The 15,192-nt window shown below is 35.7% G+C and overlaps 1 protein-coding gene across 1 annotated transcript in view; it reads right to left on the bottom strand.

Annotated features, from left to right (window-relative positions):
- Positions 1 to 3,694: 3,694 nt before the first annotated feature.
- Positions 3,695 to 15,192, bottom strand: part of Vha14-1 (V-type proton ATPase subunit Vha14-1) — a 33,504-nt gene continuing 22,006 nt past the window's right edge. Inside the window, exons 2-5 of the mRNA XM_089106520.1 lie at positions 12,092 to 12,173; positions 10,667 to 10,749; positions 5,918 to 6,040; positions 3,695 to 3,809 (exon numbers count right to left, since the gene is read on the bottom strand). Of these exons, the coding sequence (XP_088962646.1) occupies positions 3,789 to 3,809; positions 5,918 to 6,040; positions 10,667 to 10,749; positions 12,092 to 12,173 (309 nt within the window). The 3' untranslated portion in view covers positions 3,695 to 3,788. The remainder of the gene's footprint in view (positions 3,810 to 5,917; positions 6,041 to 10,666; positions 10,750 to 12,091; positions 12,174 to 15,192) is intronic.

Genomic DNA, 15,192 nt, shown 5'->3' with positions numbered 1-15,192 from the left:
TTTTCAGGGAAAAAGAAAATAATACTAAAGTCATTTCGATTTTTGTTAAGACTTTATAGTTTGGCCTGCTATTTGTATGCCGGAGAAAAATTTTCAGCAATTTTTAACAACATACACCCTTCTAGACACAAATAGTAATGTTTAATTTATTTTCATACCTCCTTTATTTGGCCTTAAAGAGAAAAAGTTATACTATTCGCAAAAAAAAAAAAAATCTGCTTAATTTCTTTGAGACCTTGGATGTACTTAGGGTATTTTTACTAGGTTGAATTTTAAGAATAGAAACAGCTACAAACTTTTTATCATGATGCCCACTGACTCTTTCGGGTTCTTGCAGAGATACCCTGCTCATGATGAGCTATATCACAGTGAATTTTGATGTAATATCAAGGAAACATTTTAAGTTTTTAAACATAATTGGAAAATGGGAGGGTGGGGGTGGGACTAGTTGCCCTCCAATCACTTTCGACTATTAAAAAGGGCATTAGCTCTTTCTATTTTTAATCGAATGAACCCTTTTCGAAGTTCCTATGACAACTCCTTCGATACGAAGTGATACATTGCGCCCACATCGATCTTTACTATAAAAATGTGATCCTTTCCAATTATTTTCAACAATCGCAAAGGGCTATTAACCCTTACGATTCCAATTTGAGTAAGCCCTTTTGAGTTCCTGCTACAAAACTGTCTGCGAACAACATATCTGCACCCAGGGCATAACTTTAAGCCCTTACCCAGAAGGCTGTGAGGGGGTTGTCATCCTCAAAGACCTAATTTCCAGAAGTTTCAACTATGTTAAACAAAGCTGCTATCTCAAAATTTTGATTGGATGTGTTTGGGAAAATGGTGGGCATGAGAGGGGCGTTAGTTGCTCTCCAAATACTTTCAAATATTAAAAAAGGTACTAACCCTTTCAATTTCCAATCGAATGAGCCCTTTTTAAGTTTCTACGAAAACACCTTCAATAAAAAACTTATATGCCCCAAGGGCATAAATTACAACCCTTGCCCTGAGGGCTTGGGGAGGGGGGGGGGGTATCATCCTGAAAGACCTAATTCCCAGAACTTCCTATGATGTTGAAGAAAATCTCTATCTCAAGACTTTGGTCGAATGTGTTTGGGAAAATGGTAAGTGTGAGAGGAGGGTCTGTCGCCCTTCAATTGCTTCCAAATATTATAAAGGGCACTAGCCCTTTCGATTTCGAACCGAATTTTCCCTTTTTGAAGTTTCTACGATAAGGCTTTCTATAAAAACCTTATATGCCCCCGGGCCTAACTTACAACCTTTGCCCTGAGGGCTGTGAGGGGGTTGTCATCCTCAAAGACATAATTTCCCAACCTATCAACTATATTAAGCACAATGGTTATCTCAAAATTTTAATTTGATTTGCTTGGGAAAATGGTAGGTGTGAGAGGGGGTTACTTTCCCTGCAATCACTTTCGACTATTAAAAAGGGCAATAGCCGTTTCAGTTTCCAATCGAAGGATTCGTTTTTGAATTTTTGTACGACGACACTTTCTATAAGAAAAAACCTCATGCCCCCAGGGCAAAACGTACAACCCTTGCCCTGTGGGGGGCGTGCCATCCTCAAAAATATAATTTTCGGACTTTTTAACTACGTCGAACAAACGGAACAAAATCTCAAATTTTTATTGGACGTGTTTGGGGAAATGGTGGGTGTGAGAGGGGTTTTAGTTATCCTCCAATCACTTTCGACTATTTAAAAGGGCACAAGCCCTTCTAATGTCCAATCAAAAGAGCCCTTTTTGAAGTTTCTACAACATCATTACCTATAAAAACCTTATATTCCCCCAAGGAAAAACTTACAACCATTGCCCTATGGGCTTTGAGAGAGTTATTATCTCCAGCGAACTAATTTCTAAAACACTATACTTCCTTGAACGAAAAAAATGTCTAAAAATTTTGATTGGATGTGATGGGGAAAAGTCGGCGTGAGAGGGGGGATAGTTGTCATCCAATCACTTTCGACTATTAAAAAGGGCACTGACCCTTTGAATTTCCAATCGAATGAGCCCTTTTCCAAGTTTCTACGACAAAGCTTTCAATAAAGACTTTATATACCCCCAGGTTATGACTTACAATCCTTACCCTGAGGGCTGTGGGAGGAGTGTCATCCTCAAAGATATAATTTCCGGACCTTTCAACTATTTTAAACAAAATGGCTATCTCAAAATTTTGTTTGGATATGTTTGGGGAAAAGGTGGGCGTGAGAGGGGGGATAGTTGCCCTTGTTTATGAAAACAAACAGTGATTTTCATTGGTATTCTTGGATGTTTTCATACAATCCTTGTGGTCCCTCAAACTCATCGCCAACTCTTATTTCAAAAAAATAGGCATATTCCATCTTGTTTGAAATAGGATCACATAGGGATGGTTCAGTCTGTTTGTATTATTGGAGGGATAGTGGACCAGATCCCTCCAGCCTTCCCATCCCATCCCCACGTTTTTTCTACCGACAACTTGTGAGCAGTCATGTATGCATGTTGCACCTTTTTTAATGCATAATTAAGTAGAGATATATAATATTTTATTACTGGGGGGTATAATTTGGGCCTCCGGCCCACCAGTAAGACGGCAAACTTTTTGTCAGAAAGATTGACATGGTGCATCTCATTGGAGCAGAATCACGCTAAGATTTTGAATATATGTTAAAGGAGGCATTAATCGGGCCCTCCAAAGCGCAGCCCACGTTTTAGCAACGTTTGGCAGGTTGCATCTTGTTTGAACTGGAATCCTCCGTGGTTTTCCGTCTGTGTGATTGGAGGATTAAAGTGAGCCAAAAAAGGAAAGTACCTTAAATCTACAGTATATGTGAATTGTAATTCAAAGGCGTGAAATCCTTCAATAACCTTTGCAAAAAAGTACTTAGATCTGCTTTGATCTTTTGGGGCGAGTGTCTCGGGACATGGGGACGGATGACTGAGTCGACAGATTTTTAAAGAAATGAAAAACCTACCTCCCACGCGGTTGGGATTTAATAATCGCTTATTTCACTTGATTTTTGATATGCATGTAGCTGTAGTCAGGGAGCCTTTTCCCTTTTTAGGGTGCCAGCTCTAACGGTCCTGATGCCAGCAGGCTTCCAAGTTTCAAAAACTGGGAATTCTACAAACAATGAAACTTTCAAGCCCTAGGGTACCTGGATTTTAACCGTAAAAAATCTATTTTTTTTTAGCGAACTCTCTTGGACAGTCGGTACCGACTTACTTGACCAAGGCAATCAACTATGGAAATGACCGATGGCATGCGAAGCAATGTCCCGACTTTTGTCTACCCCCCTTTGACTCAGCACCTGCACTGTCTCCCAACTCACATTTAACTAATTCCTTTGTTTGTTGTGTGTGTCCTTATGATTTGAGGCATTAAGTGGACCCATTTCCCCTCCAATTTCAGATTGTTAGCAGAAAGGTAGGCATGTTGCATCTATATGATTCGAGGACCAAAGTGGGCCATGCTTCCTCCATTGCGCTATAAATATAAAAGTTTGTATTGAAATCTGTGATATTCCAAATTTCTTGCCCTCAGTTTTCGAATTAATTATAAATTGCTTATAAATATAAAAAGAAATATTAATGCTAGCAGGTATGTATATCGATTGAAACTACTGCCCGAATTAAAATTCAATAAAACGTTATTGAGATATGATTTAAACCATGAAATAGGTAAAAAATAATTAAACGATTGATTTTTTTTATTAAACACAAATAAAACAAAATAATGGAACGAATAAAATAAATTTTCCAAACAAGAATCTTCTTCAATGAACTTCACTCAGCACTATAGACACCCTGTAAAAAATAAACGAATTAATTAATTAATATTAACAGCAATAGCTTAAATTATGTCCAGAACCAATTACAATGAGATTTTATTAGTACTCAGATTTAGTGAGCGCAAAATTGAGCCAATCAGATTTTTCATCGAATTTTTTGATTGGCAAAAAAATTAATAAAAAATTTCCGATGGGGTCAAATTAGCGTTAGTTAAATCTCGGTATTAGCACATCATCCTTGCACATCAAATGGGCCTTAAACAATTAAGAACGAAAAAAATTAGGAAATAGACCTCCGTACACAACTATGCTGTTTCTGGAAGTAGCAGGCGCCAAATTGTGAGAGACGTGGGTGAAGAGTGAGCAAAAACCAAGCTGAAAACATACGGCACGAAAGAGCTTAAGAAAATACAACTTTCCTTTGAAGGTTTGGTTGTTTTGGAGAATCAACAGGCTATTAACGTTTGAATTTTTAGGGAGGAAAAGAGTCGTCAAATTTGACTAATTTTGCTCATTTATTTTACAGTTTAACGTGGCAACACTGACGAAAATTCGGTACTGCCCTAAAACCTACATAGTTTTTAAACAATAAAAAAAAAAATCTTAGAAAGGCGCGGTTTTTGGGGTATGAATAGACCTAAGATGGTCCAGGGGGCAAAAATCTTATTATTCGGATATCCTTGGTAAATAAACAATAGCGAAACCCTAATAGTCCATTCACACAGCACCAATTAAGTTTGTTAAATGTTAAGTCATTCAAAAAGTTCTTCCACCACTAAAGTACTTATTGGCACAGGAATTTTTTTTCAGTGCGGTCAAATAAAGAACGTCATAACGGACTCCCATCATAAATTAGAAGTATTTAGGACGTCAAAATAAAAAAAAAATCTGCCCCATGGCCCAATTTCAGGTCTAGTCAACAGGTTTGCCACCTGTAGCACGAAAGTCCTATTTTAGCATTATTTCATCATGTGTAGCAGTGTAGCACGTGTTACATTGAATATAGTACTTTTTCTCTTAGGAAAACTTAAAAGAAACTTCCTGAAGGTCAATCCAAATTTCTTATCTGAGCAAAGGTAATTGAAAATTGAAATTATAGATATATAAAATGCAAATGAATGATGTGTCTCGCATGAAAATATACGTCAGAACATTTTGTATACACGACAATAATTTTAGAAAAGTGCGTTTTTCGTATGCGAATAGACTTGACATGGGTCCAGGGGGCAAAAAGCCTTAAATAGTCAAACATAATACTCCACTTACACAGCACCAATAAAGTGTGTTAAGTCATTCAAAAAGTTCATAATTTTCATATTTTCATTAAGTACTTATTGTACTTATAAGTACTTATTGTACTTATAAGTACTTAAAGTACTTATTGTACTTAAAGCACTTATTTCACTAATTTTCATAAAGTACTTATTGGCGCAGGAAAAAAGTTAAGCTCTTTTTGTGAAAAAATTGAGCAATAGCAAAAAAAAACCGAGTCTAAAATTTCTAATTGAAAAACATTGAATTTTAAAGCAAAAAATTATTTTTTTTGTCAAAAATACGTGAACTGAATGTACATAATGATCTGAAGGAAGATGAAAGTCTCCTCATAGATTTGTTGTTAGCTGCAACCGTTAGAAACTCGAATTGTTTGACAGAAAACTTCCTGAAGGTCAATCCAAATTTCATGTCTGCCCAGAGGTAAACCTTGCGGCATATTTGTTCTAGAAAAGTTCATAAACAGAACCTGCGGCAACTAGTAATATAAATGACATGTCGATAAATAAAAGTTCAAATAGGGATAAAATCCTTTTAACAGACAGTGTTTCACAAACAGTGATAGAAATTCACAAAAACACCAGAAAATTAAAAGGATTTTATCCCTATTTGAACTTTTATTTATCGTCATAAAAAGGCAGTGTGGTCTCCGAAATTATCTAAATGACATGTCTCAAGAATTCTTGGACCTTTCATATTTCTTTCAGTTCACGTGGTTTCGCCCTAGTTCATTTTGGATCACTCTTGCAGATCTCTCCTAGATTTACGGGTTTATAGAATTCCCCATTAAGAATTCCTCATCTATATCATACACACTATAAGCAAATCAAAGCTAAAAACCAAAAGAAGCACCTTGGCTCTCCGCAATATCGAATCTTTTGATGCATCATATGGGTGATCTTTAGAAGGGATTTCCAATACTGCTGGAATTGGCTCAGTATGAGCATCTATAACATATCGTATCATTTCTGCTACCTGAAATAGAATCTTTTTTATTTGACAGATTTGGATGCTTGAAAATTTGAAAAGGTCTATTTTTCTCAACCACAAACAAAAGTTATACAGGTGTCCAAATGGCATAAACTCCAATGGAGTCAGGAATTAATTTGTCAACTGCAACTTCTCCAGCAATCTTTAACCAGTCTCAGTCCCATCTCCTACCATGCCTCCGGAAGCCTCCCCATGGTTCAAGGTCATCTTTGAATTTTTGTCAAAGATGTTTTCTGTCCTCCTCCATGTCGTCTTCAGGATAAATATGTAGCCCAAATCATGTAAAATTAGGTTAGATTACTCTATCCCCCTCCCCCAATGTGCAAATATATATCCCAAATTATATTATTATATAAACTAAAGTATTAGATTTTCATTATATTTTAATATATTTCATTCTGATTAACCTAACTTCACTTCTTGAGTGTTTTTGGTATAATACATAAGTACTGCACTTAAAAATGGGAAAGCTGAATTCTGTCCCCCACAATTCTACTGGCTTATTGAAATTTTGCAAGCAAGGCCGGTTTCTTTGATCAGCTGAGTGTTAACTCAAATTTTAGATATGTTATATCCAAGGCCGTATCCAGGGAAGTTAGGGGGTTTGAACCCAATCGCCAAAATGTTGGTCCGACTCGTAAAAACGTATGATGCGTAAAACAAATTGTACCCCCCCCCCCACCTGAAAAAAATAATTTTGTGACCCCCCCTCCAAAAAACCGTTACATCTAAAGAATAGAAAACTAAGTTCTGAAAGCTGAATTCTATCCTCTGCAACTCTATTACCTAGTTGAAACTTTTAAAGCAAAACCAGTTTCTTTGACCAATTCAGTGCTAGCTAAAATTATAGATATTTTACATCAAATGAGTAGTAAACCTGGATTATGGATTTGAATCTCATATTGAATATGAGATTCAATCTTAGTCTTTCTAGAATTCTAAACCACTGCTGATACCTAAATACACCCCAATTCTGGGGAAAAACCTATCATGAAAGAATTTTGTTCTCGTGACTATTTACAATGCAAAACGACATTATATTACTGAAAACCAGGATACTCAGGGAATCCGTAGAATTTTCTTAGTCGACTTTGAAAGCCCATTGGTGCTAAGCTAAATCCGCAATTCTGTCTTTCCATAATTCCGAAGTTCTTAAGCTTTTTCATTAAAAATTCATTCCTCTTCTTATCTTTTTTTTTGTTATCTTGAATTTAAGTCCTTCTTTCTTTAATTCTATGTATCCACATGTCTTCTCTCAGCCAATTTGTAACATAATATTATTCTAAAATATTTGCTTACATCATAATAAATCATTAAGACCAATCTTGAAGGAGTGGAAGACATTGCCAAATTTTTGTGCAGTAGGTCAAACAGTAGGCTGTACGAAAACCCGCTTTCTAGGGCTATGATGAGAAGAAAGGTTGAGATGGTTAGGGCACGTTCTGCGAATGAAGGATGACAGATTGCCGAAGATTGTCCTTTTCAGTCAACCATCTAAGGCTAAACAAACAACAAAAGTACGAAGAACAATAGGGAAATCTTTTTACAAGACAGTGGAGATAATTTGAATGAATATTTTGGCCCTATGTCCAAGGGCTGTCCTCAGCAAGACAAAAATATATGAAAGAAAAAAGACTCACAACAACATGCAACCAATAAAACCAAAAATTAAAAATTGTTCAAAGCAGTCCTAGCATCCTTACTTCAGCGAAGTTCAACCAGGACTGATAAAAAGTAAGGTAAAACAAGGCGATTCAATGAGATGAAAGAAAAATAATTTAAAAACACGTTCTTATTGCTAATCCAGCTTTTTTGGCAGCTAACCTCAAAGGTCTTTTTGTGACCGGTTCTGTGTTAATATCTATCGGTTTTTTAGAGTAATTTGTAAGATCATTTTTAATTAAATTTGTGTATAGAGCATTTAGTGTATATTCCCCCAAGTCCCTATTTAAGGAAATATTATTATTAATCTTAATTCTGATTTCAATTGATTCTCGGACTACCTGCTTTATGCCTAGGTCATTGCTAATAAGGGCAGATTCATCAATAAGTATATTGTGGCTAGGATTTTCAAAAATATGGCTGCCTAATGCAGAATCATATGAAACAACGGATATACTAGAATTTAGAGCTTTGACTATATCATCTTTTTGCTGTTGTATGCGCTTTTCTAAATTCTGGTGTGTTCTACCTACATAATATTTGCCACAATCGCATGGTATTTGATAGACCCCTCTTTGGCGAGTAACTGGGGTTTTATCTTTACCAAAATTTATAAAATTTATGATTTGAAAATAATTTGTGAATACTATATACAAATTATTTTTTTGCAAACTCTTTTAAGATTTGTAGTGAGTTTGGGGATGTAGGTGAGGTAAATTATGTTTAAGGGCTTGTCAGAAATATCACATGGTGAACTATCATTAATTTTACGGGAATGTCTTTTTAGTCTACAATTAATTACACTATTAATATACAAAATAGGATAATCATTTCCTGAAGGTATATCCTTGATAAAGTTTAATTCTGCTGTTATGTGGGAATCAGAACAAATGTTTAGGACATGATCGACGAGGGATACTACGACTGATCTTTTAACTTGTGGGGGGTGGTTTGATTTAAAATGCTAATATCTATTATTTTGTGTTGGTTTTCAATAAACAGTAAAATTGAGTTTATCTAGGCTACGAATAGTTAACACATCTAGGAATAGGATTTATTTGTGATTTCGATTTCCAAAGTAAACTATAAATTTCTATCGTATGTATTAAGGTGATCTAAAAAACCCTTAAGCTCATTTTCCCCATAGTTCCAGAGTGAAATTACATCATCCATGTAATGTCCCCAAAAGACATGTTTTAAAAAATACGAATCTAATGCCCAATTGTCAGTAAGTTCCACATAAATATTCGCCAGTAACCCGGAGAGGGGCGCTCCCATCGCTAAGCCATTAATTAGCTGGTAAAAATAATTACGGAATTGGAAATGCATTGAGTACTTGTTACAGAGTTTAACTAAGATCATTAAGAAATCACAATCTATTCCTGCTGCTGAAGCTTCTATTAGGTGATAATTTTCTTAGATTTTATTTTCTAATAACTGTTCTGATACTGCGACATCAATATTTGTATATATTGAAACAATGTCAAAGCTACTTATAATTGTATTTTCTAAGAAATCTACGCTTTTGAGTTTTTCAACGAAATCTACCGATTTACATATATATGATTTTTGAGAGTAAAGCATTTTCTAAGGCTAAACGGAAAGCAGTTCGTCCGCGGCTGGGGTAGGAGGATATCATAAAGAAAAATTGAGAGGAAATTGGAACTTCCTAGAAGGGTGTAAAGAGGGAGGCTTTGAATAGATTGGGATTGAGGAGGAGCCTGCACAGCTGCGCTGACTTCAGGTGGTTTAACGCTGTAGTGAGTTGTTAGTAGTAGTAGTAAAATGCTTGGATCGTTTAAAACTCACCTGAAACGCTTGGATCGTTTAAAACTAGCCTAAAATATCAGCTAAAATTTAAATCCTAATTAAAACTAATATTGCAGTTTAACAACGTTCATGTTACAATTTTAGCCACTACAACCTACCACTTCAGCCACTTGAACCTACCAAAAATGTGGTCATGCAAATAATAAAATGTTTAAAACGTTAACTGGTTGGGTGTACCGAAGTGGAACCCCTTCCTGTGTCAAAATTCAAGATCTATAATATTTGAGAAATAACACTTTCTCTTTCAAATAATTTGTTCTGGGTGTCTGGAGATATATAACTTTATGCATAAAATAATGTCTGTTCATATTCTGTAAAATAAAAAGAAAGAAAAAACAACCAAAGAAATATAAAAAAAGATTTGGTAAGGTTCTGTACCAAGCAGGGTTCAGGTAAAACTCCAAGTGCTTTATTATTTTTTAACGTTTTTTTTTTTTTGAAAGAACGTAATTTATGCATAATTATGAAATTTCGATTGTTACCTCATCCAAAAGGAATAGAAAATCATTTGTGCTGAATAGAAAATCCTAAAGGGTGCTGGGGTCCTCCCAGCACCCCCTGAAACATCCAACTTGATTCCCAAAGCCATACCAACATATTGCAGATGTAATATTTTGATAACCTGATAGCACAGAATATTTTTTGGTTTACCGTGCTACTTACAGTGAATAGATTTAACAGAAAATAGGTTGTCCTGCAGGGACTTCTAGTGTAAAAATACTTAGGTAAATTTGAAACAGAACACTTGTCTAGGATTTATGCACTCCAAATACCTGATCACAAAATTTTATTTGAGGTTTCAACTAGTTTTTACATGTAATTAAAACAATTCTTTTCAATTTCTGTTGCAAATGGCTTGCATAAGAATTGTCATAGTATGAAACAAAAAGCACAAAAAGCGTAAACTAAAATTAGCAGATGAATAGTAGGGAGTCTCGTGGGCACCACGAAAGACGAAGTAAGATATACATAAAAAAGAAATATAATATCTATTAGATATCACTTTTTGTGTTTCCAAGATAGACAAAATTTTGTGTACTGCAAAATATAAAGTATGAATTTTCTTTCTCTTCCTAAGGAGTGCTTAATTTTTCATTACATATACATGAATGGACTTACATTTTGGTTGATTAGAATTATATCAATGTCATCCCGCTTGACAAAACGTTTGAAACATTCTTCGATATCGTTTATACTTGTACCTGAAAGAAAGTAACAGTGAAGTAATGAACTAGGCTAGTTTAAAGTGTCTAGGCCTAAAAAACTATTTCTTTTGGGGTTTCGGTACCCTGTCCTCATAAGCAACCCTCTTACACTGGCAAGGTTATCTTAAGAGGGGAAAAAATCCTCTTGTGTTAACCCTGAACATACCAAAAGGGGGGTCGGTCCTCAGAGAACCCCAAAGGTTGAGTTTTGGCGATTCTGCCGTAATTATGAGAATCAGTTTAACCTTGATTTTCTATTCCTTTTGGATGAGGTAACAATCAAAATTTCATAATTATGCATAAATTACGTTCTTTCAAAAAAAAATGTTAAAAAAGAATAACACACTTGGAGTTTTACCTGGACCCTGCTTGGTACAGAACGTTACCAAATGTTTTTTTTTTATATTTCTTTGGTTGTTTTTTCTTCTTTTTTTACAGAATATGAACAGACATTATTTTATGCATAAAGTAATACATCTCCAGACACCTAAAACAAATTGTTTGAACAATCTTGCAGAACAAATAGTTGAGAAATAACAAAAAGGGGTTACAACGTTAACAAAATAGGCTTGGTATGCGAGTAGGTCCTTTCAAATTACACACGGTAGTTATTTAATTGAAATGTATCTCCAGGACCAAAAAAATTTATTTTGAACAATCCTGCCAAATAAATATTTGAGAAATAACGAAAAAATCAGTGGTTTTCGGAAGACCCCAGCCGGTAGACAGTACTGACGAGATAAGCTTGGTATGTAAAGTGACATTGCCAAGATGTTGCTTAGTATGGTTGCCAGATGTTGCTTAGTATGATGTTGCCACTAAAAAAAAGAATTCTTTCGTCACCAAAGACTATTTTATCTAATCAAGCTGTGAAGAAGTAATCAACATTGCCCCAGTAGAACAAAGAAAACAGAAACGCCACTTGGGAGATGGCCAGAGAGCCACGTCTCCCTCAGCCTTGCGAAGTCACAAATTACACAGGAATTTGAAAAATTTCCAGGAAAATTAATAAGAAATAAAGGGTTTCTGCATTCTTACCCACTCAGGAAAATATTTTGGTCCCTGCTCCCCCTCTCTTCTCTCAAAAGAATATCAAACGAAATTAGAACTCAAGGCAAGAACAAACTTTGTAGGAAATAGAATAGGCAAACCTTTGACAGCTAACAATTTTTCAGATTTCAACACTTAATCCGAACGTGAACTCAAAATTCAAATGAGTCTTAATTAATATTTACAAAAAAAAAAACTCAAAAACACAAACGAAGACATTGAAAGAAGCAAAACGTAATGGATAAGCTAGAATTTTCAGTCAAACTATAAATATAGTAAAGAAACATACTTTTATTAACTACCATATAATTGGGTTGTCTGTGTTTATTCATTTCTCCAATTCCTCCAAGCAAGAATCCAACACAAGTGTCCTAAAAAGAATAAAAACTAAACAGAGAAAACTTTTGATAGTTTGTTACCACTCCAAACTTTATATAAAGACTATTAAATGTAAAATAATCTATAACTACATTGAATATTTTGTTCAGCAATCCTAGAAAAAAAGCAGAACAAATTCTTAAGATGATTTCTTTAACATTAAGGCTGTAAAAGGCTCCAGTGTATTTATTTGCTGCTTCTTTACAACTATTTTCTAAAAAGTTTCCCTTTATGATCTGTTTTTGGTAGAATCAGACTCACTGTACATCAAACATTAAGGTGTAGTAAAAATTTGCTCTGATCCCACTTCCTAGGGCTATAATGAAAGAAAGGTTGATATGCTTGAGTCATGTATTACAGACAAAGGATGGAAGATTACCAAAGATTAGGCTTTTTGGAAGAGGTCATAAGAAAGAACATAAAGAAAATTTGAAACTACATAGGCAATTAAAAAAGTGAAGCATTGAATAGATAGGAGTGAAGGAGGAGCGTGTGTAGCTTGGGCTGAGGCAGATTAGTGTTGCAGTGCGCTCTTAGTAGTAGTTGGTTGAATACCACAAAAAAATGCTTGCAGATTTTCACCAACAACAATAGTCCCTGGACAACAAAATTGGAATAGTCCAATTGTATGCTCAACTGCACCATGACATATTGTACTTCATATTGTTGAAGTACAAGAATGCAACAACAGACATACGTTGAGATGAAGCTGCATAGTTCAAACTATTCGGGATGTCCAGTGGCATTCTCGATCTTCAGCAGATTCTTCCAGGAGATTAGGGGAATTTTCATACGAGACACTCAATTTTTATGCTAACATGCAAAACTATAAATGTAAAACATAACTTGCCCACTCAACTGCAGATCCCAATGCAAACTTAAAGTACAAAGATGTGTCTCCACTTACTTTAACTGGAGTGAAGTGGTTACCATTAAACATAAAGCCCAGGCTTATTAACTCCACAGTCTATGTATTTGGGTCTCTGTGGTTGACCATTTACCTGATCTGTGACACCAATTCAACCAGGAAATTACAAAAGTAGAATCAAATTAGGCTAGACCCCTCTCTGATATTTGTGCATAAAACTTGAGCCCATGCGCATTATTTTATGGAGGTCACAAAGACTAGACAATCACAGAGATATCAAAGGGATCACCCAAGTCAACGCTGCTTTTTTGTACTTTTCTTTGTAAAACTTTTCAGAACCAATTTCAGCAAAGGTAAATACTACTCAAAAGAGCAAGATTTCTGGCATTGCTGAAACGAAACTTGACAATCAGAGCAGTCATTCTGGTAAAACTGAGTATGAGAAAACACATGAAGGCCTTTGAAAATAGGTCATTTTGAAATTCAATAACTTCTTTAGCCTATTTCTTAGGCAAGTGAATCGTCTATAAAGTTTCCAATCATGCGGTTCTGGGGAAAAGGCTTCTGGGATTCTACTGCTCTAAAGGTCTTAAAAACTGTTCATAAGAAAGTTAGTTAGTGCTTGCAATTTAGGAGAGTTTATGAATTTTAGTATTATAGAATGCTACATAGCAAATCTCTCTTTTGAAGCAATTAAGATGGTGAAGAAGGTGTCTACTGCCATAACTGGCACACAGTGCAAGATAATGACTGGTGCAACCTAAGGTGAAAAGTCTTAACAATCCAAGTTAGCTTTCATCTTCTTTGCTGGACTTGAGAGGGTCCAAAGCCAATATTCTTTGGTTTCCCAATTAAATTCTTGAAAAGGCCCCTCAACTTGATTCTTTTAAATTTCCTGTCCATCAGAATATTCGAATTGGAAAAGTGGGCTTTAACAAAAAAAATGGCATAAGCATATGGGCAGGGGGGTATCCCCAGGCCTAGAATCGCCATCGTCTGTTTCCATCACAAGTTGAAAGTATTATATTAATTGAAGTAACAGTGTAAAACAGACGTAAGCAGGGGGTTCCAGCAGTATTTTAGCTTCTACTTGCAGGTACAGCAGTACTAGCATTGTGATGCTTTTTATCTGTTTCTAGTTACTTCAACACAGAGGTTCATGTTGTCATCACCAGGTTTCTTTTTGAAAAATTATTACAGCTGACATAAAAAATGATGTTTAAGTATTACAATCCATCACCTGACACTCTAATGATAATGCATCCCCTGTGCCTACAGGGGAGCCTGTACTGGATCTAAAGCAGGGAGCAACCATACCATTGTTGAAGCTAATATTTTTCTCTGCCTTAGTACAAGAAAGTAAGTGGTTCCAAAGAGGAGATTGAACATTGACAAACTGAATTCTAATCAAATATGAGTTTTGCTTTCAGCTCCAAAACAGGTTCAATGCCTTATTACCAATGCACAAGACCCCAAAGAAATGTGGCTGCAGCAGCTTAAGACCACCACCAATGAAGGTGCATCTGATATACTTGGCTATCCTCACCCCTCCAGACAGAGTTGGATTTCAAAAATAAAACCTGGAAATGATCTAAGAGAGACATGCCCCAAGTCATGTCTCTCTTTGCAAGTCATGGCGAACAGTCTAAAGCTGTACTGAGGAAATGTATCAAGCAAAACATAAGAAAGGACAACACCCGTCACTGGGAGGAAGTTGCTTGTGAACTAAAAAACGCAGCACAAAACCCGTGACTCGTGATGTAAATATTAAATTCTTAAAGAAGCTACCAGAAAGAAGTTGAGTGTCTTCAACACTATTAAAGATAAACAAGGAAATACCATAGCTGATTGAGCCCAAAAAGTAGAGCATTGGAAAATGCATTTTAGTAAGCTTCTAAACCTCAATGTGATTGCACATGTAGAGTTAGAAAAGACACCACCCTTGGTCTCAAAAGAGCCATGCAACATATACATGTCTCTGCCAGACTTTGGTAAAATCTTTGAAGCCATCCAGAATCTCAAAAGACACAAGTCTCATGGCGAGAACAGCATTTCGCCTGAGATTTACGAAGCTTCCCCTACTTGATTGCAAACCAGCTGCTGCCACTATTTGTTGAAATATGGAAAACCAAGATGTTCCCAAA

This window comes from Artemia sp. Qi Xiang Cuo, chromosome 21, assembly GCF_049724085.1.
Source record: "Artemia sp. Qi Xiang Cuo chromosome 21, ASM4972408v1, whole genome shotgun sequence".
Classification (NCBI taxonomy): Eukaryota; Metazoa; Arthropoda; class Branchiopoda; order Anostraca; family Artemiidae; genus Artemia; species Artemia sp. Qi Xiang Cuo.
This window is presented reverse-complemented; position numbering and strand designations above follow the sequence as displayed.